Genomic DNA, 26,223 nt, shown 5'->3' with positions numbered 1-26,223 from the left:
GATAATATAGTTAAAGAATTAAATTAAAAACTAATATATATGGATAATTATTTAGAAAGAAATAGTGTAAATAAGGAAAAATGACCTTATCTGGTTAGTTTGATATTACCTTTACCTTATCTGCCTCAAGATCAGATGGAGAGAAAGTTTAAAAATTCTAAAGACCCAATCTCAATACCTCAAACTCTAAACACTGCATATTTAATTATCATACCTCCACCCACCCTTCTCCCATCCCTCACTCTCTCGACGAAACCCTAAGCTTCCCCTTTCAATCTCATCAGATCCTTTCGTGGTTGCGCGAAACCCTAATTTTGAATCTGCAAACATGTCTGCAGCTATGGATATGTCGCTCGACGACATAATCAAGAACAACAAAAAATCTGGATCCGGAAGTTCCCGTGGCCGGATCCGACCCTCCGGTTCCGGACCTTCTCGCCGGTTCCCCAACCGTGCCGCCAACCGCGCCGCTCCTTATGCCACCGCTAAGGTACCTTTTACTTTCTTCGATTATTTTAGTTTTTAATTTCGCTGCGTTCGGTATTCGATTTGAAACCCTAATTTTGCGTTGGATTTGGTTAATTATCGGTTTTAGGCGCCGGAGGCGACGTGGCAGCACGATTTATATGCAGATCAGCAAGTGGCTGCGGCGGGGTACCCTGCTCAAGGTGGTCGTGCGGCTTCCATAGAAACTGGGACTAAGCTTTACATTTCAAACTTGGATTATGGTGTTTCCAGTGACGATATTAAGGTAATGATTATCTCTTTGTTTTTCTTGTACTTTGCCTATATTTTTTATTTGGCATGACCTTGAATTTTCGCGTTGAATTTTAGTGAGACATGGCCGTGATATTTGGGAGTTTGTAAGGAATCCTTGTTCTGTGTTGTTTGTTGCTAGTGTTTGCGAAGTTTGGGAGAGGCCCCTTTAAAAAAAAAATTTATAAAGGAAGAAGGTACTTGAACAAATTAGGTGAGGGATGCGTACGGTTTACTGTTATGTGAACAGTGAAGTGTATGTTTGTGCTAATGTCTTTGTGATTTAGTGTATGTTTGGTTCTGCAGATTTTCACTGTGTCTTTCAGAAGCTACTCCTTGTAGCTCACCATATTAGCGTTTTCAAATGAAAACAAACACACGTTTAGTGTTGTTCCCGTATCAATTTCAAACTGGGACGCAGGCTACGGTGGGAGAGGGGATTAGGACTCCCACCACGGGAAAGTTATTTAACACCGCTAGATGTATTAATTTTAAATCATTGACCAGGATTTTTTCCTTTTCCATTTTTTTCTTTCTCCTGTTCTACCCCTCTCTTTCCCGATTTTTGTCCTGCTTCTCATCATCATGCTGCCGTGATGCTCCCCCGTCAACTACTTCTTCCTCCATCTTGTTCCCCCTATTTTCACACAGGCACAACACAGGATAGACAATCTCAAACCAGCAACATTATTTTCATTTGTACATCACGGTAACAAACAGAGATGAAATAAAAAACAGAACCATAAAAGTGCTTGAGTGAGGCACAATTTGGTCAGGTGTGCCCCCTTCACTCCAAGCCGCTCGCAAGCAACCATGTTTCCATAACCAGTGAATATCAGGACCAACGTATGGAGAATAATCAATCAAGAAAAGATAGAATGAAACGGAGACCAGTAAAATTTGCAAGAATATAAGGATCAACTCTCCTCTTTCACTGCAGCGATTTGCCGTCCGCCATTGGGAGCGATTTTTGGCAGCGGTGCCACCCGTTGTTTTTTCCTATTTCCTTCTTTCCTCCTTCCTTTTTCCCTATGCTCCTCTCTGGCCAGATTGTTGCTGCAGTGCCTCTACAAACATTCCCTCTTGCATACGTTCCGAGCACCACAGGAGACCACCCTCTGGCTGCATCTCTTCCACTCTTGTTACGATCAATGACACAGTGACTGCTGCAAATTGCAGCACCGCAGCTCCAACTATACAACCTTTCTCTTTACCCCAGCAGCCTCTGAAATTAGGCTGGAAAGAGAATAAGCTAAAAGAATAAAAAGAAAAAATCCTGATATATCGAACAGTGTTCAATAACTTTCTCATGGTGGAAAACCTAATCCACTCTCCCACCTTAGCCTGCATCTTCAAAATGGTTGCTCTTTATGCTTCTTATTACTTTTCCTTTGCTCGGGGCTTCATGAAGACACAACAATTGTTACTCAGTTTGGAAAAGAAGTCAATAATTATGTTCTTTGATGTGTTCGAGTAAACAATTTAATTAAGCACATATCTACCATTTGTTTTGTTCAACTTATTTTTTTAAAAAATAATTGCTTATTTGCCAATTTCCTAGAGAGCTTCAGTTTATTTTTCCAAAACAAACATTTGTTTCCAAACATCTCAATTAGGAAAAATATTTTATTTCTAATAAATATTCTCTTGTTTGATAATTTTTCAAAATGATAGATTAATATAAATTTGAAGTCCTAATCTTTTATTTAGTTATATAACTCTCTTAAGTTTAAAAATAAAAAAAAATGTCCTCCCTTCCCTGTCCTTGCAATACTAACTAACAGTCCCTTAGGTGTGCCTTTTGGTGCCTTTGGCTACCTTGGTCTGCCTATATTCTACCCCAAAATCTAATTTTCCTGGTTCAGTGTTTTATTGAGAAAGAAAGCAAATGTTTAATTGCAATAATATATTATTCCAAAATAAGAAAAAATGTGTTATACTTATAGTTTTACGGTCAAAGTTTGATATCCAATTTTCTTACTATGCAGGAATTGTTTGCTGAAGTTGGTGACCTGAAACGGCATGCGGTTCATTATGACAGGAGTGGCAGATCAAAGGTATCTTATCCTGTTGGCATAATCTGTTCTTTCTGGTCAATTTGTTCTGTCCTGCAGTAGTTCAGAAAAACTTTTTTTCATAGGGTACAGCAGAAGTAGTATTTTCACGACGAGCTGATGCTGTAGCTGCTGTAAAGAGATACAACAATGTTCAGTTGGATGGGAAACCAATGAAGATTGAGATTGTGGGAACCAACATTTCCACACCTGGTGTGGCTCCTGCTCGTAACGGGGCTATTGGAAATTTTGATGGAGTTCCTCGAAGGTATGCACTTGCTTATTGGCTCTGTTCTTTGATCATCTGTTCTTATTTAATTTGGTTTTTGGAGTTGTGAACCTTTGTTACATTCTATGGTTTAGATTTTCCCCCCCTAGATTTGACTGGTGATTTTGGATGCATATATATTGCTCTATGATTTGAAATTGAATTCATTTTAACTCTCGCTAGAAAACTTACAAGTCTTGCTTTATGGTGTTTGCAATTAGTTTATGACTGTTACTAGTGTCCCTGTTGCTAGCAATTTTCATTCTTTAAAATTGCTGAAAGCTTTTGGATACTTTGAATTTTGAGTCAATTACTTATTGATCCTTTTACATATTGGAGGTATCTTAACTGATTGATGCCCTACCATATGCTCGCTGTTGAGATAACTGTATGTCCTTTCATTTTACTTTTGTAAAAGTGACCCCGAATGAGTGAATTGCTATGCTAGTGTTAATTTTAATCACTATGATTCTTTATGGATGCAAGAAGGCTGCATTTCTTTTTTCCTATGCAAGATGTTTGTTCTATTTTCACTTTTGGATTTTTTGTTTGGCATTTTAATTTGAATCAATAACTATGTCGTGAGATGGCGTTTATTGTTTTATCAGAAATATTTATTTGGTTGTGATGGTTTAGTTGGCTGTCTTTTTGTGCATTAAAGATGACTGTGTGTTGTTGATCTGGCTCAGTGGACAAGGAAGAGGTGGGGCATTAAGAAGGCCAGGAGGAAGAGGGCAGGGCGTTCGAAGGGATCGGGGACGGGGAAGAGGTCGTGGCGGAGCAGGTCGCGGTGAAAAGGTATCTGCTGATGATCTTGATGCGGATTTGGAGAAGTATCATGCAGAGGCAATGCAATTGAACTGAAGGAATTGGCCATATTTTATTTTCTTGCTATTACATCTATGATGTTTATTAGGGACTTGGTGCTGGAACACCATGTGTTTATGTATCTTTCACGCTGGCCTACTTTTTAGGGAAAGAGAATGGATTTCCTGAGTGAAAACATTTAGACTTGCCATATGGAGTTTGGGCTTCTGTTGTCTATTTTTGATTTTCCTTGGGTATGAAATATGGATTACGAAACAGAAGTCAGCATGTAATATGCAGTCAAGCTTGCCTTCACTGGCATTAATTTGTTTTAACGAGTGGATTATGGAAGTGGGAACCATGATTTCATCTATCAATGTACAAAGAAATGTTTGGCTGCCAAATGTGGGAGGCTACAGAATTCACCCACAGCTGCTTTGTTGTTTTGGTTAAACCATATACCCAACACAGTGGAATCTTCAAATAAAGGTAGATTCCCTGCCTCTTCTTTTAACACCCTCATCCCCAGAAAAGAGTCATGTGATCTCTTTTGTTTTTATTATATTATATGACCTTGCCCTGTGCTATACTTGTTTGATATAGTCTATTAAGGTTTTGTTATCATGAGATGTTGGTACTTGTTTTGGGTGTGAACATCTTCCTGACTTTCTGGTAATTTTGGCTTATTATCTAGTGAGATGGAATCTATCATCTGTTCTATTTGACTTCAGCGGCCGATTGCACTGGTCAAGATACACGTCTACAGATGAAGATTGCACTCCTGGCTAAGGATGCTATAGGAGTTAGTATTTATTTTACATTTGCTGGTCATGCTCATTCAGGTCCAGTTGTCTGTGCTGTGTCGTGTATTTTACACCCGCTGTAACCCAGTTTTCCTTGTACTGAATCTGTGAGAAATGTCCTTGCGGGTTAAAGCTGGTCCATTCTTTGATGCCATATTTTTACTTGTTGGAACCAAGAGGGACAGCTGATAGAAGTGCTTGCTATAAGTCAGTGTCTGTTCTAGTTAACAGGCGTTGGTGAAACATGATACACATGCCTCCCTAGCTGTGGGAAAGAAAATGGTATTGTTAACTTCCTTTGAATCTAGCAACGTTTTTTTCCTTCAGTATGAGTTTTTTAGGGTAGCAGTCCGAGAGCCTAAGAATATTATGTCACTGGGGCAACTGGGCATTAATCCATCACGTAATACAATATGCTCAGCTTGTTCTGTTTAACGTAGGTTGAAGTATAACTGGATTGAATGGTGGTTCGACAGCTGACCTATAACTGACTAGTGTTTGGATTGTGATGACCCTTGCGTGTTTTAAACTTTTAGAAACTGTTCTGTGGCAAATGAATGATTCAATAAATCTACGTCTTCTGCTGGTAAGTGCTGCTGCTGTCCTAATAAAGAGGCAAGTACAAAATTAGATGGTAGTGTAAAATTGAAGATATCGAGATAAAAAAAGACTGGTTTACATGCTTAGTTAGTTTCTACAAATAGGTTCAGTTCAGTTTTTAATACATCGTTTCCCCTTGATCTCATTTTTGAAATTTGAGAAGAAAATAAAAAACGATCAGTCATCACATTTGGATTAATAGACAACAGAAAACCTTATTTGTAGGAATTATAATTAAGTTTTGTTTGTACACAAAAGTACTCGTAATATTAATATTTTCATTTCTTTCATCTTGCTCAACTTATAATATGTTGCAGTCTGCTATAGCTCATACTCGAACAAAACGAGTGCTTCTAAATAAACTTACTGTTGCCATAGTCAAAAAATATACAAAGCCTTAGCAAGCAAGCTTGTTTGTACACAAATATTCACTATTGAAAAAAAAAGGAAAAATAAAAAGGACGAGGCGCTAAGAATTCACGACGGCTGGGAAGATATGATGCAAGTTCTGTACAGATATAAGAATCTATTGTGATTTTGGCTTGGCAATCTTATCCCACGTAGAAAATATAAACCCCAGCACGGAGTAAAAAACTGCCTGAATGCAAGAAATCACAAAGTTCCAACAAGAGGAAGGCCAATACCACGGATAAAGCAACCTGAAGAACAAACTAATAAGATGCCGAGGATAACGTCCCACCTGTATCATGGTATAACAATAACATCATCACTTATATAAAATAGAGGAACATTGCTTGTGTATGCATGTAGCTCGCTCTGAATGACTCGAAATAAAAGACGAATTGTGTGGCATAAACGTGAACAATTTGCCCTTTAGGAAATCAGTTGAATAACCAAAAGAAGCAGAAAAAAATAGCAGCATCCGTGTGCCGATTCCACTAAATCCCTTTATTAAAGAACTGCATTTTTCTCGATCTATTGATAGCTTCAGCAATTTTCCACCATACTTTAATCATATATTGCTACCTATTCAACAATCCTTGTAAGCTTTTAAGTTGAAATACTTTAGTTAACGAGGGGCACTTTCTTGTTTGTGGCTCAAGTACGAAATAATAATAATAATAAGAAGAAAAAAACACTAACCGGAAAAAGTAAATCTAATGCTTCCCAAGCTGCATGACGAACGGCTCTAGTGGGATACATTGGACCACCAGGTGAAGTAAAGCTATACAAACAAGTTTTCAGTCTCGTACTAGTAGTCATTCTCAATTCCATACCTGTGCCATAAACAAAAGAATGACATAGCTAAGTCAGGATGAGATACGAATAGTCCCTGTCCAAATATTGCACCTGTATGGTTGATATAATACCCTGAAGGATCTTAATTTCTGAAAGGTAATGAAGCAGCACTGGTTCAACCTTTAGCTTTTGAAGCTGATACGTGACAACAAAAAATTCAAAACCATACATTAAGGGTTTACATCTTCAACTCTTCATAGAAAAAGAGGATACGGCTCTTAATTATGAAGAGGTAATTCAAATGTACCTGATCAGTGAGTTCGGTAACAAATATATCTGCTGGACCGCCAATTAAGAAAGCAGTTGGGAAAGCGGGACATTGCTTCAGGAAGCTATCTATTTTGTCAGCTGCAAAGAAAATATAATATTTTAAAATGCTAGATCATCATCATTCATGGCTTAGTCCACTCCCCCAATAGTCTGTCTACCTTTGTTGTAAAATAGAATGAACCTTGAGAGCAAAAGATACATATCCCGCTGAGCCTGATAATACCATGAAGGTAAATAATTTTAGAATGACATTACCAGAAACCATAATACCAAAAACTATAACTTATAGGGTTAATCTGACCTGGAAAGGAATTTTATTCAATCGAGTGTGGTCTAATCCAACATCTTCCAAAAGGTACTGAACTTGAGGGAAACACAACGAATATGGAAAATAATTGGGAGAAGGAAGCAATAATCACTACATTAGTTAGATTATCCATATCAGTGCAAATAAACATTAGATTCCTTCTAGGACTCTTACACGGAATAGAGACTGGAATCGCCTTGTATTTGTTTGAATGTCAATCCTGTACATGGTATCAAAAAAATATTATTGCAATATCATCCCAGATTGAATTTATGAGTATGGTACCATGTCCACTGTACTATAGCAGATGTTCTAGCCCATGGAGACAATCTTAATAACATTTGCCATTACTTTCTGTTATGCTTTTTTTATGGAGGGGATAGGCCTGAATGGATTGCTATGGAATTGGCATATTAAAAATCAGGTAAAGCGAAAAATATTAATAAAATAATTTTAAAAGAAAAATAATGAAGAGAACCCACAACTATTCTTCTTTCCAATGAGAAGAAGAATAGAGCATGAAAGGAAGTTCATATATTTTGTCCAGTCATGGTAAATTGGTAATGAAAGTCAATATAATTGTAACTAGCTATGAAGCACGAACTCCGACACAAACACTTGGAACAACTAAAGTAAAAAACATAAGACACAGGAACACATTATATATATATATATATAATCAAGATGACAAAAGTTTAAATTGCTAATTAAGATTTATATATTGATCTTACAATAAGTTGTTAAGCTTTATAATTTTCATATGAAAATAAGCCTCACAAAAAAGGTACTAAGTCATCATATTCCAAAATTCAAGAACTTCATCTCTTCACAAAAAAAATCTAAGAAAACAACAACAACAACAACGCCTTATCCCACTAGGTGGGGTCGGCAAAAAAAAAAAAAAAAAAAAAAAAAAAAAATCTAAGAAAACAGAAGGCAGAAAGTTTTTAAGTGAAAGGTTTACCACAATAGGTTAACTTTTAAAAAGGAAATTTGATTATTGTTATAATTTAATCTTTAGGTTGATTTTTATTTTAAATTTTTGATAAAGAAAAAGATGTGTCTGGGCCGTGTTGCCGCTGTGTCCAAGCTTAAAAAAAAATTGGACACCACAAAATTTGCCACATGTCCACTGCGCGTCAGTGTTGGAAATGTGTTGGACACCCCGACCCCGACACCTCCTTTAACCACTGTGTCTGAGCTTCACAGGTAACTAGTAAACACCAGTCAATCCAAATCCAAGCTTGGCTTTTGCTAATTATGGACAATTAAGTAAAGTTTTCTTTTCAACAGCCTGTATTCATACCAGAAAACATTTGTGGCACCTTGAACCAGAGCAGATGAATACCGGAGAAGCACTTCTGGATTATCAAGATGAACTTCAAATAACTGCAAAAAGTTATGAAGTTATTGTGAAACACAGTAGGAAGCTACATGGAAAATGTTTTACTGACAAACTATATACCACAATTACGATCCATGGAAGATATATGCAAGTAATTCATCAAACTCATTAGAAATTTAGAGGAACCTAGGCTTGCTTAGGAAATACGGAGATTGACTCTTTACAACAGAGGAAACCCTCCGTAATCATTAAAAAGCAGAAGAGAAATAACAGAAATGAAATTAAATAAGCTTAAATATGTTTTTTTGTTCCTCAAATTTGGGTCAATTTTGTTTTGATCCCGAAATTTAAATTTGCTTTTATTAGTCCCTTAATTTCAAAAATGTTCTTTTTAGTTCCTCTCTGTAAAAAAAATTCTCATTGATTTTGGGGTGACTGGGATGTTTCTTCTTTTATGGAAAATTGCTAGCAGCCCACAAACAACATGGAATGAAAATTGGAGAAAGGGAAAAACCTCGGAGGTTGTGGAACTGTTGATGTTAGGAGTGAAGAACCTAGGGCTACTGCAGAGGTGTTCTTGAACTGGAACACTATGTGCAATGTTCTGGAACCTTGGGCTGTCAACATAGAAAGCATTATCGGTTCTGGAACCAAAAGATGAATAGAAAGGAGCGAAAAACAAGGAAGTGTCTAGGAGAAGAGAATAGACAAACAGGAAAGAGAAAGGGAGGAACAAGGAATGGGGATGAATAATGAAGAACAATGTGAATAGAGAAAGCAATGTTCCCAAAGGAAGTGTGACGGATAAATTTCTTAATATTCTTCATGTTTTAAATTTTTAAGACAATAATTTTCACTTTTTTTTTATACGAGACATATCCTTAAAGTGTCAAGTCATATTGGAGTGTTGGTTGAGCGTGCACACCATGTTTGGCATGTGTCTAAGCCAATAAAAAATAATTTCCAATTGGACACCTGGTGAGCAATGTCAGCGTCATTGTGGGAAGTGTATTTGACAATTCGAGAAGAAGCAGGCTTTGTGCTTCATGTATGGACAAATCTCTACTTTAGATGACCATGAGAACCAAAAATCATTGCGAAACCAGTTTAAAAGAATGTCTGACTTGGCTTCCATTTGCATTAATTATTAAGGGCATGGTGATCGTGAAAGAAACAATGATATCTATGCACTTCAAATACTTACCTTTTTAATAGAATCCAAACTGGTAAAGCAACTTGAGTAAATCGTTCTTTTTAAATTGTGAATGTTAAAATTCAAAACCAGTGACTAAAGACCATACAATCACACATGAAAAACGTCATCAAGAAAGCAACAAGACAAATGTAGACACAAGCTCACATACCCATTTGTGAAACAGTAGGGCAAAAATATGTGAAGCAAATGATTGGCTCCAAAGTTGAACAATCAAGTCAAGGATAGGTTTTCCACTCTCAGACACTCGCACAAAATAATCAGCAAGCACATCATAGAAGCATAACGGACCATCATTAATATCCTCTGCGGGAGAAATGCCATCTTCTTCCTTGTTGACAATTACATCTGTTATTGTAAAAAATAGAAAACATGCACTTTATAACTCTTGTTTAACAAATAAAGGATAATACACATACATCCTCCCCCTTCTAGGAAACAAAAAAAGAAGTTCCTGATACGTTATTAGATTCAATTCAAATATCCACATTTTAGTTGTGATTCTTGTGAATTCCATCCTCCTGTATCACACTCATTTGTTCAATAAAGTTCCCGATCACACGTGATCAAGCATATCCAGCATTCAGAGATCACCATAACATAACAGAGCAGCTAATTATGTTAGCAACACATAATAATCCTACTTTCTTAGCCACATATATGCTACTTTAACCTCGGATTAAAACTTCACTTCATACCAAAAGAAGTATATATAAAGACAAGATTTAGATACAGTTCCATCGGTGCTTGTGATGCTAAACTTCTATCAGAATTAGAGTTTTACTTCAGTAATATATGTTGATCTTTAATGCAAACCATTATTACGCAAATTACCGAGATGAAACTCCAATTCGTGCTGAAGAACTACCAAAAGCGCATACTAAACTGTTTCTAAGTTTTATTCTATATATATAGATCGTGACCACAAACATTTTAACTCCAATAACATGCTAAAAGCACAAGTTGCCATGTGAATCGCCGTACTCTATAATAAATCACAAGACTCAAAGTAGCATCACGGCGAAAATAATCAGATTGAATAACGCAATGATTTTAATTGCAAACTCACTCACCTTTGGCTCGCTCATCGACTTCTAAAGCTATGTCCGCAAACAGCTCCTGCAACAAATTGCGCCTCTGCGAGGAATTAGCCAATGCCTGCACCGCATTCATCACACGCAACAAGAACTAAATCAATAGCTCGTTCCACTCGTTGCTAAGAAAAAAATGGAAGAAAAAACGAACCCGCTGAAGTTTCTTGTGGATCGCCTGAGAGAGCGCGTCGAGATACGCGGAGGTACGGGGCGGTGAATGAGGTTCGGACATTTCCGATCGAAATCCGAAGCAGAACCGGATGGAGCGAACAAAAACCCTAGGGCCCTAATCCCGATCCAGACGCGGCATCGGCATTTATCTAGCAACGCAAGGGAAAATAAATCAAATTAAACTAAGATTTAAATTTAACGGAGAGAGGTTGGTTTAGGAGTGTTAATAAACCGCTTTTCTTCGATCTTTGTTTTGAAAATGAAGAGCGTGGAAAACAAGCGGGTTGAAAGAAATGATGGAAGCGTGGCCGTTGGATAGAGTCACACGCAAACACTTTGCGGCAGAAACAAAAATGTGTTTGGAAAAGGAATGGTGGATGCGGGGGCGCGGTGCGGTTCGGATAATGAAACAATCTGAGGTGGCGTGGAATTAGTGACATGGTGAATGGGACTCGTGGACATTAGCACCGCCATACACCACATTACCGCTTTTGTTTCTGCTCGAGCCGCGTGGATTCACCACGACCAATCTCTCTCTTTTCTTTCCTTTAAATATAATTAAATCGCTAGATTGAAATAAATCTCAATTCACAAATGTTAAATAAGCGTCCTTAGACCACTTTTTTCTGAATAAAAAAATGTAATTAATACACTGTTATTACTATAACTAATGTAAATTTCCATAATAACGAAAAGATGTATATTTCAATACAAAATATCTGTTTTTTTATACCGTATCTAATGCTCAAAGAACATTAATAGTAAGACCCAACTCAATTTAATTAAATTAGACTAACATTTTGTTTTTATTTTAGAGGAGTGAAAAGAACAAAGAAAAAAAAATATATAACTAATGTGTTGTTAGTTGGTGTCAAACTAAATTCGATTCCATTAAATTTTAAATTTGAGTCATGAAAAATATTCACTAAAAGAGATTTTATTAGTCATCAACAATAAAATTGGTGAATATTTTACACATAAAAAGAAAAATACAAGCTAATACGTATAAGTTAAGCTAAGAAATATCTATAAATATAAAAATTATATTTTGGGTTTATAGAGATAATTAATTATTGACAGTTTAAAATTTTAATTAGAGAGATTGTAAGATAATCAATTAAGAAGATAAAGTATATAATGATAAAACGAGAATAATTCAATATGATTGAGAGAAACTATTGACAATGCTAGAGTATAAAAAAGATTCTATATGTATTATAATATGATACAGAGGAAATTAGCAAATTTATTATGGCATGAAAATACAGCGCTAATTATCAATATGATAAAATTTATCAGAAGGTTTTGCACTTTTAACAAGTGTTGGTTGGACTTTGTTAATATGAAAATGTTTGTTCAAGTCTCATTAGAAGCCCCCGTCCAACTTTCTCTTTTCACCGTGGTCCATTAATTAAACGCTGGTCAAACCTTAATATTTAAGTTGTATGAATACTCTTTTATTTTTCCGTCCATGATCACCGCCTACAAATAACATGTTTAATAATACCGAAATAGTAAGCATGATTATTAATTAATAACATCAAAAGTCTAAACTTAATACCGCCGACGTATAACAACCCAGTTTGATTTTTAATTTTTAATCAATTACGACTGACAAGTGCAGTTGAAAAAAAGAAGAAGTAAAGAACTAATGATTTAGTGTAACAGAATCTTGATTATCAAATCACGAATATTAAAGAATGCATTCACGTATGTTTGAAAAGAGAACCATAAAGGAGGGACTTTTCTTTTTACTATAAGAAAATTTTAACTCAATAATAATTTCACTGGCAAAATTTGCACAGACATGATTGCTGCAGTGTTTTTTTGTGAAACAAGAGTACGATCGAGGAAACGAAATTACAGGTATCCCTACTTCCTAAGTATCATAAATATGAAAACTTATAGAATAATCCAATACCACTTATTATCGAAATATTTTGACTAGATATACAAGGAAGAAAAATAAGTTAATTGTTTTTGTCAAGCCTCAAACGGAAATCCTCTTCCATAAGAGGAAGGCCATCTCGCAGCTTAACCTTTGGTTCCCAGCCAAGCAATTCCATTGCTTTTGTTATAATTGGTTTTCTCTGTCGCGGATCATCAGGAGTGTTCTCCACTACCTTTATCTCCACATCTGGATTAATTAGCTGCAAATCGACCACAAGAGTATGAATTAGAAACTATTTTCCGAGAAATTCATTAATATAGGCGAGTTTAATTATTCATTTAATTTCTATACCTTCATAATCTTTACGTTTAATTTTTACACCTAAAAACTACTCACTTTAGTCTCTACACATACATTTCTTAACAAAATTGTAGGAACTAAAACGAATTAAAAATTTCACGTGTAGGGATTAAAATAAGTTAAAAGAATATATGCATAGGAATTAAAATGAGTTAAAATGTGTTGTAATTAAATCATATAGACGCCTGTGTTGTGCACACATGCAGTCTTCCCTATAAAAATAGCTCCCTCCCGGATTGGTAGCTAAGTTTCAAATCACACTTTACAACTCACAAGCTTAATTAAGTATGAACCAAACTTGAGAAGTGAAAGCTATTGAAAAGGATAAAAGCTTGAACTAACCTCCTTCACTGTCTCAGCAAGTTCAAGCATTGTAAATTCACCTGATAAAGGCAAAGAAATTAAAGATGTTTTCACAATTGGAAAAAAGTTAAGATACTCAAAAGCAGGCCTTGCAATATAAATCTAACCTGGATTTCCAAGGTTGATTGGCCCAGTGTCGGATCCTTCCATGAGACGGATAAGTCCATCAACCTATCACAATAAAACATAATCAGCTTACCAAATACTAACAGTAACTCAATGAAACAAAGATGCAAATGAGATATATACCAGATCAGAGACATAGCAGAAACTGCGAGTTTGTGTTCCTGGAGACTGGACTGTCAAGGGTTCACCACTGAAACACACCAAAGATTGAGCGAAATGACGGATAACAGATAAAGCAATAAAACATCAATTTAGAAATGGGGAGAAGACAGAAAAAGAAGTCACAGTTAGTCAACCAAATCAAGGTACTGAAATAATTAAATCAATAATTGATGCAAGTGAAAAGCATGCCCCATTGCATGCATCACGCATTCAACTAAAGACCTGAATGCAGCAATCAAAAACCATCATTAACAGATCAAACAAGGCACATAGAAATAACACTAGAGTACAACATATAAACTACAAACTGAAAAATGTTTTAATTACCGAATCGCTTGAGCAATGAAGTTGCTGACAACACGTCCATCATCAATATTCATGCGTGGCCCATATGTGTTAAAGATTCTTGCAACACGTATTTCTATGTTGAAAGAAATATAAAAAACTCAGTTAACTTACAAAAGAAAATTTTCTACCAGCTATAACAAGGAACAAAAGACAACTATGAAGAAAACAACAACAATCAACAACAACTATGAAGAAAAGAAGAGCAGAAATTACCTATTCCATGCTGCCTATGATAATCAAACATCAAAGTTTCAGCCACACGTTTCCCCTCATCATAGCAACTACGAACTCCTGTTAAAGATATATAATCAAGTGCTTAGACCATAATACATCTACATAAATATTGTATTGAAAAAATTCTTTGCTTCAAAAAAGTTAACCTTGCATTAAGGAGCTAATACTTATGTGGCAAAAGAAAGGTCTCTCACACACATGCTTACTTCAATGCTTTTAGCTTCTTAAGTTCATAACCAATTATAGTTTGTCATGAAAAAGAAATTCAAACAATAAGCTACCTTATAATACAAAAATTAAATAAGAAAGTAGGTCTCTATGGTTTATACTGCACAGATATTTTTCACAATCATAGCAGAAGATATAATTTAATTTAAGAAAGATACAGATTGAGACAAAGAGAAAAGCATGTACCAATAGGGTTCACATTGCCCCAATAGCCTTCAGGTTGGGGATGCACAAGAGGATCCCCATATACCTCAGATGTTGATGTGAGTAAAATCCTGCCAATAAAATAAGAACTAAGACTCTACCAAAAAGAAAAAGAATAAAGACCAAATGATGATAGAAGCTGAAATTATCATTTTCCAAAGACAATTTTCCAACCTTGCCCCAACTCGTTTTGCAAGCCCAAGCATGTTCAGTGTGCCAATCACATTTGTCTTTATTGTCTGTAAAAATTATTTTCCTAACATATTAGATAGTGTCTCAAGGATCAGCTGAAAAACAGAACTTTCAAGCAATAACACATGACAGAAGTAGAATTAATATACTGCAGATTGCTGAAAGCCACAGAATGCATGAATTCTATATACTGCAATATAAATTGGACAATGACTATGCAATGAATGTTAAAAGCAAAACCTTTATCAGCTGAGAAAAATATGTTTGCATGCTAATCAAAAGATAATGAAATATAGACAAAACAAGACTCAAAACTATACCTTCACAGGATTATATTTGTAGAAAATAGGAGATGCGGGGCATGCAAGATGGTAGATCTGATCAACCTCAATCGTCAAAGGTTCAGTGACATCTACAAAGGGATCATAATGATAATGTGTATCCGTATCATTAACTTTTAGACATTTAAAGACATTCTGAACATGATAAACTATATACACTAAGGTATCACTGTTCATGATTCCAGAGAATATCATACAACCAGTTGATCAACATTGCAGTTGATTAAGAAACAACTGAACCTGAAATATCAAATACTTAAATTTGTGGTGTAACAACTGTAAAGCTTCTGCTGATAGAATGATCTTTTGCAGTCTTTTAACTTTTAACATAAATCAGTTTCCAACCTTAGACACTAGTGTTCACACATGCTACCAAATGAGACAAAATATAATCTAATCTTCAGTCTATCATATGCACAATAATTTAATTTTTAGATGGTTGAGAAGTTGAATAGTAAACAAAATGGAGTATACCATGACGGATAAGCTCAAATCTTGGATGACCAATCCATTTTTTGAGGTTGTCCTTTGATCCAGTGAAGTAGTTGTCAGCAACAATGACCTGATTAGAAGTTATGTTTTGTAAGCAGAATAGAATCGCTGAAAAGAAAAACAAAACTACTCAAAAACACAATAAACTAATTAGCTGACCTCATTTTTTTCATTTTCCATCAATCTATCAACTAGGTGAGAACCAATGAATCCAGCTCCTCCCGTAATCAAGATTCTCATGTTAGACTATGGTCAAGAATGAAAGAAATGTTGGTTAAACAAGGCATCAAGAAAAATTAAGTTATGCAGACTAAGGGATTCTTTCAGACAAAATCCCTGTTTATAATCACACAACAAATTTCAATCAACAGTTGTAGGATGCATGTTTTCATACACATACTTCTGAACCATAGGTATACAAGAAAATAGAATAATAGATAAATGAAAGAAAAAAAAAAAACTTAGTTTCACTGATCAGTATTAGTATACCCCCCATTAAAAAAAAAGAAAGAAAGAGGGATAACTTTGAACCCTTTTTTCTGTTATCACTCCCCTCCCTCCCTGGATATAACTCTGGCCTGTTGGTCATATTTTGCAGAGTAAGCTCTCACAGTTTGATTTGTGATTGCAATCTGTGTAAATAGTAAATGATACTGATTTGCAGAGCTTAAGAACAAACTTAAGCACAACAACAAAGTTCATCCATCATATCTATTTTGATCATATTTAATATGGTGTAAAACATATATAATCCATATTCTTGTCCTATGCATCTGGTACACAGGATAGAAAAATCGAAAAGATCTCCATTGTATAAACAATATCAAGCCAATTAACAATAAATTTTAATTGTGCGATCCAAATAACAGACGAGAACAACAATGTGGCAAGAAGATTGTTAATAATAATAATGATAATAAAGTGATAGTACACCTGATAGAATTTGGAGAAACGCAAGGGAGATGGCAAGGGAGGTTGCTTCGGCGACAGTACATCAGAAGAATTCGTTGCCATTGCAAGGACCTCTGAAGTTCAATTCCTGCACCAATTTCGAAGAGGTTAACCAATTTGCTCTCAGCACGGTTCGGAACAGCATAACAAAATTTTCATAAACCAGATCAAGTGCCATCAAATCTATCAAATAAAAGGGCCAATTGGGGAGAGACAGAGAATGAGAACAAAACCAACCCAATCCAAATTCCAAACCAAAAACCTATCCACTCTTCTGATTCAAATACACCATGATCATAAACCAAATTATATAGATCCAAAAACAGAAGATTCTTCAATCAAATGCCAAATTTAGAAAAATGAAAAAAAATGAAAACATGTATCAGAAAAACAAAAAAGAAGTCTTAAAACTCACGGAATGTTGAAGAACGTAAAATGAAAGCACCTATGCAACGACAAGAGCGATCGAAATCAAAATCACACCAAACAGAACATGCAAAGGGAAACCAAAGCGTATATCTACGGAAGCAAATACGTACGGTTGGAGAATTGAACGTTAAGCAAAATCGGAGACTGGGAATGAGTAATTAATAAGCAAGGGGAGTGTAAATGTGTAATGCACTATTATTTATAGCATAATGTTTTGGAATTGTTTCTTAAAATTATAATAAATAAATGTGATGTGATTCACACGTCTGCTTGTTTGCATGGGCTCACGTGGAGTTTTTGTTGGACAAAGACAAAGACAAAGACATCTAACTAAATCAAATCATGGAAGTTGCTAACTAAATCAAATCATGGAAGTTGTTTGTTTTTCGCTTCATCAAAGATATTTAATATTATCAGTTTGTTGCTCTCACTCAATTTCTGTTGTGGACGAGTTTGGATTAATTCTATCCTTAAAGAATACCTGCAAATTGATTTAGATGACTTCATTATCTCCACTACTTTAATCTAATCTTTTACCCTTTAAATCTAATTGATATTTTTTTAGAATTGACAATTTATTTTAGACATAAACAAATCATTTTATTTTAAGAGGGAACAATGCTCTACTGAACTAAATCATAGTGTAATTTAAGTTATTCATTATAAATGTAAAAAATATAATTTATATATTTAAAAAGGATAAATATGTTTTTAAATTTTTTAAAATTTAAAAGGTTTATTTGTATTCCCTCTAAAACAATTTATTCATTTTTAATCTCTTTAGTTTTGAAACGTTTGTTTTTCTTGAATTTTTTAATAAAATGGGTTAAACATGAAAACTAATTACATGAATAATTTGATAAAAAAAAAAAATTATTAGAATGGGTGATTCTTGTCACATATGACATAGGAAGTGTCACTTTGAATGATATCTTATACTTACCCCTTCATGCAGAGCTAAATACATATTTAATGACTAGATTTATATCACATTTTTATTTTAACATAAGTTAAATCCTATCACATAGTCACGTAGTAAGTTCATAGGACAAAACAAATTAATTATTCGAGGACAAATCCAAAACTCAATTTCTTTTTAGTTGCTTTAGGTAAAAATTATTCAAAAAGCACTTATCCTCACCTCTCTTATCTCTCACTCATTATCTATCAGTTGCAACAATCTTATCATATAATGTATTTTGAATTCATATGCTCTGTTAGTTGCAACAACTCTTATTATGTCATATATTTAAAATTCACATTATTTACTAGTTACAACAACCTTATCTTATAATGTAGTTCAGATTTACATGATCTACTAATTAGTTTATGTATTATGTATTTTGAATCCTCATACAATATAATAATATTAATGCAAATTATTTTAAGATAATTAATATTAAAAAATATATTTTAGTAAATTTTATATTGATATGCTTGTGTTGTCCATTGTTAATCCAATAATACACATGATAAAAATTTATCCTATAATTCAAGTATTTATCTTGCGTTGCTCTCTTTGTCCTATATCATATTGTATAACAAACCCAACCTTAGTTTTCGCTTTTAAACTATCTTGGTCAAGAGGTCGTTTATCTTTTTAAGTTCTATTTAGAGCATATTTTAAATTTAGAGGGATAAAAAACAGACATTTTAAAAATAAAGATACTAAAAGACAAAAAATCTAGAAGAACTAAAAATGAACTTTTAAAATTTTAAAGGGACCAAAATATATTTTCTTCTTTGAGATAGAAATTATGTGAATTAATGCACACCATCTCTATTAATATTACATGTTAGAATTAAAATTTTAAGACAAATTTAAATTAGAAGCAAATAAAATTAAATAACCTTTAATTTCAATTTATCTTTAATTTGATTTATTATCACGTAAATTATGTACACGTAAACAAACATGGAGATCACAAGGTGAATCATCTATACCAATATACAAAGAAGATACAACTTTATATCAGTATTTTTGTCTCTACATTTTTTAAACCATTTTATCCTTATTCTTAAGGATATTCCTTAAAGTAGTAACAATAGTTAATCTTTTTTAAACTATTTCTTAAATTTTAATTTTTTTTAACTTACATTAACTGCTTTTATATTATTAGTTTGTTTTTATTCTATCATTTTTTTTATTTAACTTTTATTTTTTTATTATTCAAAAAATTTAAAGAGACACGGATCTCCGTTTCCCTAGTAGAATATAACGACTGGAAGAGTAGATCTCAACAAATAAGAATTGAGAAACATTTCAAGTAGAACCTATTTCACATTCATATCAGAACATCGTAACTTTATTTCTTAAGGAGATTCAAACCTCCTCAAATCCAAATATGAACCCACCAAACACAATCTGAATTGTATTTCGGTACAGAGAACACATTAAGACACACCTACCCTGACATACAATGGGTAAAGAAAGTCGAAAGAGAACTTGTAACACCTAAATTTCAATAAAAAATAATTTCAACTCATCTCAACAACAGCATTTCCAATAGAAGTTGGGTGGAGAAGCAATCTTATTGTATCAATTTGAAGAGCAAGTTCAAGTTGGCTTTGCCGGCTGCAAGTTTAACCTTCCTCTCCATAATTTTCAATATAAAACATCTCTTAACACTTAACAGGTTCATCCACATCCCCGTTACTATCAAAATATTCATTATGATTATATGATAAGAAATGAAGGAGTAAAAGGAGCTTAGTTGCTCTTGGGAACTCCAAGCCTCTGACGGAAATCCTCTTCCATGAGAGGAAGGCCATCATACAACTTGACCTTTGGTTCCCATCTCAGCAATTCCTTTGCTTTTGTAATGTCTGGTTTTCTCTGACGAGGATCGTCAGGAGTGTTCTCAACCATATTTATCTGCACTTTTGGATTGATAAGCTGCACAACCATACATAAAGCATTAGCTAACTTCAAAGTTTTTCACGAAAAGCTCCATCATTAAACCACAAGGTAAACAAAAAAACATTTTTTCCCCACATCACTTTGTTAATTGCATGTTGCAAAGCACATACACAATCCCTCTCATGGAAACATGTCCACAATTCACTATCAAAGAGTTCCTTTTTTCAAACTTGTTGGTCAAAGCTTATAGTTAAAATATAACCAGACTAACACAGAAGAGAGAAGTGGGGATTCTCCAAGAATTGAAATGGTTTGCAAGTTACAACTAACCTCTTTCACATTCTCGGCAAGTTCAATCATTGTAAATTCACCTGGAAGAATGAAGTATCAACACATATTAATATTTGGCAGAAAAGTCAGCACTCAAATGTATTGTAATATAACCTGGGTTCCCAATGTTGATTGGACCAGTGTTTTCCCCTTCCATTAGACGTATAAGTCCATCAACCTAATAGATTTCAAATGTATAATCTTAGTCAATCACGCCTAGTACTTGAATCAAGATAATAAATCACAAATAAGAAACATGTATCATATATACCATGTCAGAGACATAGCAGAAACTGCGAGTTTGAGTTCCTGGAACTTGGACAGTCAAGGGTTCACCACTATAACAAAAAATTATATGAGAAGCAACAGATAGAGAGTGCAACTTGAAATGGTAAAAAAATAAATTATGAGTGGTCAACTAAATCAAGGTATTTGAATCAACCTAGCAAATAAGCAGCAGGCTCAACAAGCACATAATTACTTATTACTGCAGTACTGCACTCAAACAGTTATTTGTTTGGTGTGCATCAATGTTTCTTGAGAGTTGAGATAATATAAAGTCTTAAAAAACTATTTATCAGCATATCCATCTTGCCTATAACATTATTAAGTTAAAGGATTTACCGAATTGCTTGAGCAATGAAGTTACTGACAACACGCCCATCATCAATATTCATGCGTGGTCCATATGTGTTGAAGATTCTCGCAATGCGTATTTCTGAGAGAAAAATATGAAAATAAGCATCACATTGAGTTATTGCTTATTAGTTAACAGCAGTGCAAAACGTGTACTGTTTGTGCCCTCAATCAATGAGATGTTGCCAAGGAGAAAAGGAAAAAATAAAGATAAGGAATTACCGATTCCATGCTGCCTATGATAATCAAACATCAAAGTTTCTGCAACACGCTTGCCCTCATCATAACAACTCCGAACTCCTGTTCATACATATTTTTATGTTTAGGCTATTGATAAAGCAACATTCCAAGAGATAATGATATGGTATATATTAAAGTCGATGGTCATTCCAAATTCCTATAGGTTTGGAAATATATGATCGCCATGGATCTTATCAAAATATAATTCAAAAAGATCATATCTTTGCAGCTTTCAGATTATGTTCTTTAACAAATGCATGATCAAAATGACAAATCACTTTGAAGTGTGAAAATTAAACATTGAGGTAAACATTATGATGAGCTCAGCTAAATTAGCATTGTCCCCATTATGATGCCATTGATACACAAGTTTGGATTGAGAATGAGATGTGTATGTACCAATGGGGTTTACATTGCCCCAATAGCTTTCTGGTTGTGGATGCACAAGAGGGTCCCCATATACTTCTGAAGTAGATGTAAGCAAAATCCTGTCAATCAAAATTACTACTTGTAAAATACACGGATGGCAATGATGTAGATCATCCACTTTTGTATTTAGAAAAAGAGATAACCTTGCTCCCACACGCTTAGCAAGCCCAAGCATGTTCAGTGTTCCAATCACATTTGTCTTTATTGTCTGTAAAGGTTTTACTTTAACTGTTAGATAATTTCTCGAAATTCACTAGATAGAGAGAATCGACCAATGAGTAGGTCATAAACACAATCTGAATTACTGGACATACTAACAATTGGAAACATCATAACAATATATATGAAATTCAATTTTTAAATCTACAATAGAAGGGGGAGGGGGGGCAGTGGGAGGAACTAAAACTACTCCTGTGCAAGAAATAAATCATGTAGACAGCTGACAGGATCATGGTAAATGACAGAAATATAAAAGTAGAATCTAAGAACCCCCACCTTTACAGGGTTGTATTTGTAGAAGATTGGAGAAGCAGGGCATGCAAGATGATAGATTTGATCAACCTCAATCAACAATTGCTCTGTGACATCTGTTCAGGGAAAAGAAAAGTACATGCATTTTAATTAAATTAAAACACATCTAAAAACGCAGAGAAACTCTGCACCTGATAGAATCATTCATGTTATGTTGAACAGCATGATGCAGCTGGCTGCTCTACATTGGTAACTGATTTAGAACAATTGAGAATAAACCATCAAATTAATCCCAAACTGTGAATGATTGCAATGAAGAGAATAGTAAAATTATACCATGACGAATTAGCTCAAATCTTGGATGGCCAATCCATCTTTTAAGGTTGTCTTTAGATCCAGTGAAGTAGTTGTCAGCAACAATGACCTGATTAGACCAGCATACTATCACATATTGTTCCAAAGTTATATCGTACTTGTTGAATAACTAATAAATTTCAAAACTAAGAACAAAAAGATATCAACCAAGCTAACCTCATTTTTTTCATTTTCCATCAATTTGTCAACTAGGTGAGAGCCAATAAATCCAGCTCCTCCAGTAACCAGAATTCTCATATTGGACTTTTGTCAGAGATGAAAGGAACATTGTAAAACCAAGAATTCACGTAAGGAAAGGGAAAAAAATGATCATGTAAAGTAAGACATCCTGACAAGAGCATTGTTCAGATAATCAGTGTTCTCACGATAATGAGATGTAATATGATGTTTTATGAACCTTTTTTTTGTCAGCATGTTTTATGCACATAATCCCATATGACCTGAACTATGTTGTGCAAGAGAATATATAAAGTGAAATGAAGCAGTGAAAAGGGAATTTTTTTTTTATTGACCAACTGGAAACAAGAGCTGAAAAGCAAAACATAAGAATGCAACCATAACATATATTTTGACAAGAGTGAGCATTGAATAAAAACTAAAATGCTAACAGCTTCAAGATCTAACCAGCACACAAGTTGAAATTTAGAGAGATCTGAATTTCGGTACTACTCATGTTCCCTGCAAACATTAAATTTACTGAATTCCTATAACATTTTACACCTACAAAAAAGGTATATTGATTTCATAAATTGTTTCTAGACCACAATTGGCCATATAAATAAAATATCACCATCAACTCAGGCACATTAAAATAAAGATCCATTCATAAAAGCAAAAGGGGAATCTGACAAGCACAGGTAAGTCACTCATCAGCAAATAAACTCAGTTGTATACTTTAACATGTCATAATCAAATGACATTATGCCGTTATCAATAGAAATCAACTTATAACAAAAGTGAGAAACATGACAACAACAAAAGTGAACTAAAATGAAACCCGCATACCAGGATCCAAGCAACAATTAGAATGAAAGAAAAGCATGAGAATGCTACGCGAGAGAGTTCACCTGAAAGAACTTGGAAAAACGCAAGGGAGATGGCATGGGAGGTTGCTTTGTTGCTCCATTAGAAGAATTCGTTGCCATTGTAAAAAAAAAAAAACCCACTGAAGCTCAAATCCTGAACCAATTCTCAAAGGGTCAAAATTTCTTACACATACATTAGGCTAGTTACAAAATTTCATAAAATCAAATCAAGTAATAAATATCAGACACTTCAATAACATTCAGAAGAGAAAGAGAGAGTGTGAGAAATAATAGTGGACCTTATCGCAAAGACACACAAATCTAAAACCACAAATCACGGATCTGATCCAAACGACCTACGATCAGAAAACAATTTATAGAAGAAAGAGGATCCAGTACTTTGAAATTCCCCACCAAACGCTAAATTAAATTTTATTTTTTAAATTACTTAATTCCATACCAAAAAGAACCAATAATTTTAATAATAAAAAAAAAATGAATTTTGGGATCCTTCAAACTCACGGAAAGTTGAAGAGCATAATGAAAGGTCTTAAGCAACGGCGACGACACCAAAACAAAAGGGTGGCATCATACCAAACTTTGAAAAAATCAAATTTCTACTGAATAGTTAAATACCTGTTTGTTAGACAGAGAGAGAGGGGGGAAAAATTGTATACAGGGATATAGATATTAGAGTAGTAGCAAGCAAAGTGAAAGGATTAATGAGAAAACGTAAATGCAGTGGCTGAGGTTGATTAATTGTGTTTTTAAGACATAAATTAATGAGCTCTGTCTGTGTCTCGTTATTATGTTACTGTTTCTGGAGTTGTCAGAACTATCGGATAAGAAAGTCACAAGTCATAAGTTTTTTACACACGGTCAGAGATGACGTGGCGTAACGCATTAAAAAAAATTAATAAATGAATATATTTATTTGTTTTTAATTTATATTATGGCATTTCTTATTGTTTTATTATATATATAAGATTTAATTATCTAACTTATTAGTATTAAAACAAGTGATTAACTTAATTAATAATAATAACTTTTTCTTAAATTTATAAATTTCTTTTAAATTATTCTTGTTATTAATATTATTTTTTTCTATTTGGTCATAAATTTTTTTCTATTCTTAATGAGAATTATTTCTATTTTAAAAATAATTAATATAAGAAATATTATAAATTATGTTTTAAAAAAAGAATAAATATCATTTCAAACTTAAGTATTATAAATAGAAAGAAACTTTTATCAAAAAGGGTATAAAAAATTTTTAATTTTTCTAACGATAGGTGTGTCTGAGTTAAAAGTTATAATATTTTATAGTATTAAAATTTTTACGACTTTAGTTTATTTATGATTTAAAATTTGTACATTTTTTTTACTTAAAGACTTTTTCTAAGTTTAGTTTTTTTTTTACAATTTTTCATTTCTTTAAATTTTTTATGATTAAAGTTTTTATTTTAGGATTTTTTATTTGCTTGTATTTTCTTTTTTATTTTGTTTTCAACTGTTTTAAAATTATAAATAATTTTATTTATTTAATTATTAAATAAAAAAATTTAATTTTACTAATTATTAGTTTTATTTAATATCTTGTATATATTTTTTATATGATTTTATTTAATATGTTATATTTTTTTAATATTGTTTTATTTTAAATATTTTATATAATTTTTTAATAATGTTTTATCTAAAATATTTTGTAAATTTAAAATTTAGATAATTTTATATATTTAACATAATTGTACTAACGATTCATCCAAACAAGTAAACAGTTAATATAATTTTTACTTTTTATGCTTATCTTTAATTTGTATTGTTCACTTTATATTAGTGTATTATGTTATTTTTAGTTTAACAATTATTTTTATTATTAAATTATTAGATGTTGTTAATAGTAAATTATTTTATACAAAATAAATAATATTATTTCATAAGTTATAAGTTAATATTAGTAACAAAATATTTTAATATTTGTTTTAAAATTTTAATTTTTTAATATTTAAGTATTTAAAATAGAACAAATATTCAAAAAATATTAAATATCATTATGTTAGTTTTTTTATTTCATTTACAAAACAAATCAAATTCAATAGCATTATTAAAAAATGATATAAATTTTAAATATATAAAATATATTAAATAAAACAATATTTTAAATAAAATAATATTAAGAAATATATAAGATACCAAATAAAATCATATAAAAAAATATATACAAGATATTAAATAAAACCAGTAACAAGTAAAATTAAAATATTTATTTAATAATTAAATAAATAAAATTATTTACAATTTTTTAGAAAAATTAAAAACAAAACAGAAAAGAAAATACAAGTAAAAAAATCCTAAAACAAAAAAACTTTAAAGATAAAAAATACAACTTCAAAGTGAGAAAAAACTAAACTTAGAACTTCAATTTTGAAAGTTAAAAAAACAAAAACTAAAAACATATACGACTTTGAAATTGTAAATAAAAAAAAATTAAACTGAAGTCATAAATTTTACAACTTCAATTAAAGAAATAAAGGTGTTATGACTTCTCACTCAAAAGTCGTGTCATTTATTATGATTTACTCCATCTT

At 33.0% G+C, this 26,223-nt stretch overlaps 3 protein-coding genes across 10 annotated transcripts; 1 reads left to right on the top strand and 2 right to left on the bottom strand.

Moving 5' to 3' along the window:
* The first annotated feature begins 133 nt into the window (after positions 1–133).
* On the top strand, positions 134–4,995 carry LOC114377648 (THO complex subunit 4A-like). 2 transcript variants are annotated; one of them, XR_003659126.1, is made up of 6 exons: positions 134–490; positions 596–751; positions 2,745–2,813; positions 2,897–3,078; positions 3,768–4,374; positions 4,580–4,995. XR_003659126.1 is itself a non-coding variant. In XM_028336263.1 (5 exons), the coding sequence occupies exons 1-5, from the start codon at positions 329–331 to the stop codon at positions 3,940–3,942; spliced, it is 744 nt and encodes a 247-aa protein (XP_028192064.1). In that variant the 5' UTR covers positions 134–328; the 3' UTR covers positions 3,943–4,388. The 2 variants fall into 2 exon arrangements, 1 of the variants encoding a protein (XP_028192064.1); XM_028336263.1 differs by lacking the exon at positions 4,580–4,995 and having other exon boundaries at positions 3,768–4,388.
* A 551-nt stretch (positions 4,996–5,546) lies between these two features.
* On the bottom strand, positions 5,547–11,421 carry LOC114377647. 2 transcript variants are annotated; one of them, XM_028336261.1, is made up of 12 exons: positions 11,181–11,403; positions 10,929–11,097; positions 10,757–10,841; positions 9,835–10,031; positions 8,432–8,514; positions 7,300–7,345; positions 7,120–7,176; positions 6,977–7,031; positions 6,796–6,896; positions 6,620–6,683; positions 6,393–6,526; positions 5,547–5,988 (listed from the first exon to the last, which is right to left on the bottom strand). In XM_028336261.1, the coding sequence occupies exons 2-12, from the start codon at positions 11,007–11,009 to the stop codon at positions 5,815–5,817; spliced, it is 1,077 nt and encodes a 358-aa protein (XP_028192062.1). In that variant the 5' UTR covers positions 11,010–11,097; positions 11,181–11,403; the 3' UTR covers positions 5,547–5,814. The 2 variants fall into 2 exon arrangements, with proteins under 2 accessions (XP_028192062.1, XP_028192063.1); XM_028336262.1 differs by lacking the exon at positions 5,547–5,988 and adding an exon at positions 6,012–6,275 and having other exon boundaries at positions 10,929–11,421.
* Positions 11,422–12,679: 1,258 nt separating this feature from the next.
* LOC114376112 (UDP-glucuronic acid decarboxylase 6-like) lies at positions 12,680–24,423 on the bottom strand. 6 transcript variants are annotated; one of them, XM_028334038.1, is made up of 13 exons: positions 17,380–17,477; positions 16,823–16,928; positions 16,049–16,135; positions 15,872–15,959; positions 15,377–15,468; positions 15,039–15,103; positions 14,847–14,935; positions 14,412–14,489; positions 14,178–14,271; positions 13,812–13,878; positions 13,670–13,733; positions 13,542–13,582; positions 12,680–13,098 (listed from the first exon to the last, which is right to left on the bottom strand). In XM_028334038.1, the coding sequence occupies exons 2-13, from the start codon at positions 16,901–16,903 to the stop codon at positions 12,919–12,921; spliced, it is 1,026 nt and encodes a 341-aa protein (XP_028189839.1). In that variant the 5' UTR covers positions 16,904–16,928; positions 17,380–17,477; the 3' UTR covers positions 12,680–12,918. The 6 variants fall into 6 exon arrangements, with proteins under 6 accessions (XP_028189839.1, XP_028189841.1, XP_028189840.1 ...); XM_028334040.1 differs by having other exon boundaries at positions 17,256–17,382; XM_028334039.1 differs by lacking the exon at positions 17,380–17,477 and adding an exon at positions 17,078–17,201.
* Positions 24,424–26,223: the final 1,800 nt, after the last annotated feature.

The sequence above is a fragment of the Glycine soja genome, chromosome 11 (assembly GCF_004193775.1).
Source record: "Glycine soja cultivar W05 chromosome 11, ASM419377v2, whole genome shotgun sequence".
Taxonomy (NCBI): domain Eukaryota; kingdom Viridiplantae; phylum Streptophyta; class Magnoliopsida; order Fabales; family Fabaceae; genus Glycine; species Glycine soja.
Note: the sequence above shows the minus strand (reverse complement) of the source record. Positions and strands in the feature narration are given on the sequence as shown.

Excerpts from the sequence above, each read along its gene's own strand:
- LOC114376112 (XM_028334034.1), bottom strand. The coding sequence starts at position 23,755 with ATGGCAACGAATTCTTCTAATGGAGCAACAAAGCAACCTCCCATGCCA. Across the intron at positions 21,973-22,259 it reads ACAAATACAACCCTGTAAAG|ACAATAAAGACAAATGTGAT; the intron begins GTGGGGGTTCTT and ends AAACCTTTACAG. Across the intron at positions 20,501-20,573 it reads AATCAACATTGGGAACCCAG|GTGAATTTACAATGATTGAA; the intron begins GTTATATTACAA and ends TCATTCTTCCAG.
- LOC114377648 (XM_028336263.1), top strand. The coding sequence starts at position 329 with ATGTCTGCAGCTATGGATATGTCGCTCGACGACATAATCAAGAACAAC. Across the intron at positions 491-595 it reads CTCCTTATGCCACCGCTAAG|GCGCCGGAGGCGACGTGGCA; the intron begins GTACCTTTTACT and ends TATCGGTTTTAG. Across the intron at positions 752-2,744 it reads TTTCCAGTGACGATATTAAG|GAATTGTTTGCTGAAGTTGG; the intron begins GTAATGATTATC and ends CTTACTATGCAG.
- LOC114377647 (XM_028336261.1), bottom strand. The coding sequence starts at position 11,009 with ATGTCCGAACCTCATTCACCGCCCCGTACCTCCGCGTATCTCGACGCG. Across the intron at positions 6,684-6,795 it reads TTACCGAACTCACTGATCAG|CTTCAAAAGCTAAAGGTTGA; the intron begins GTACATTTGAAT and ends GTCACGTATCAG. Across the intron at positions 5,989-6,392 it reads CATTAGATTTACTTTTTCCG|GTGGGACGTTATCCTCGGCA; the intron begins GTTAGTGTTTTT and ends ACCATGATACAG.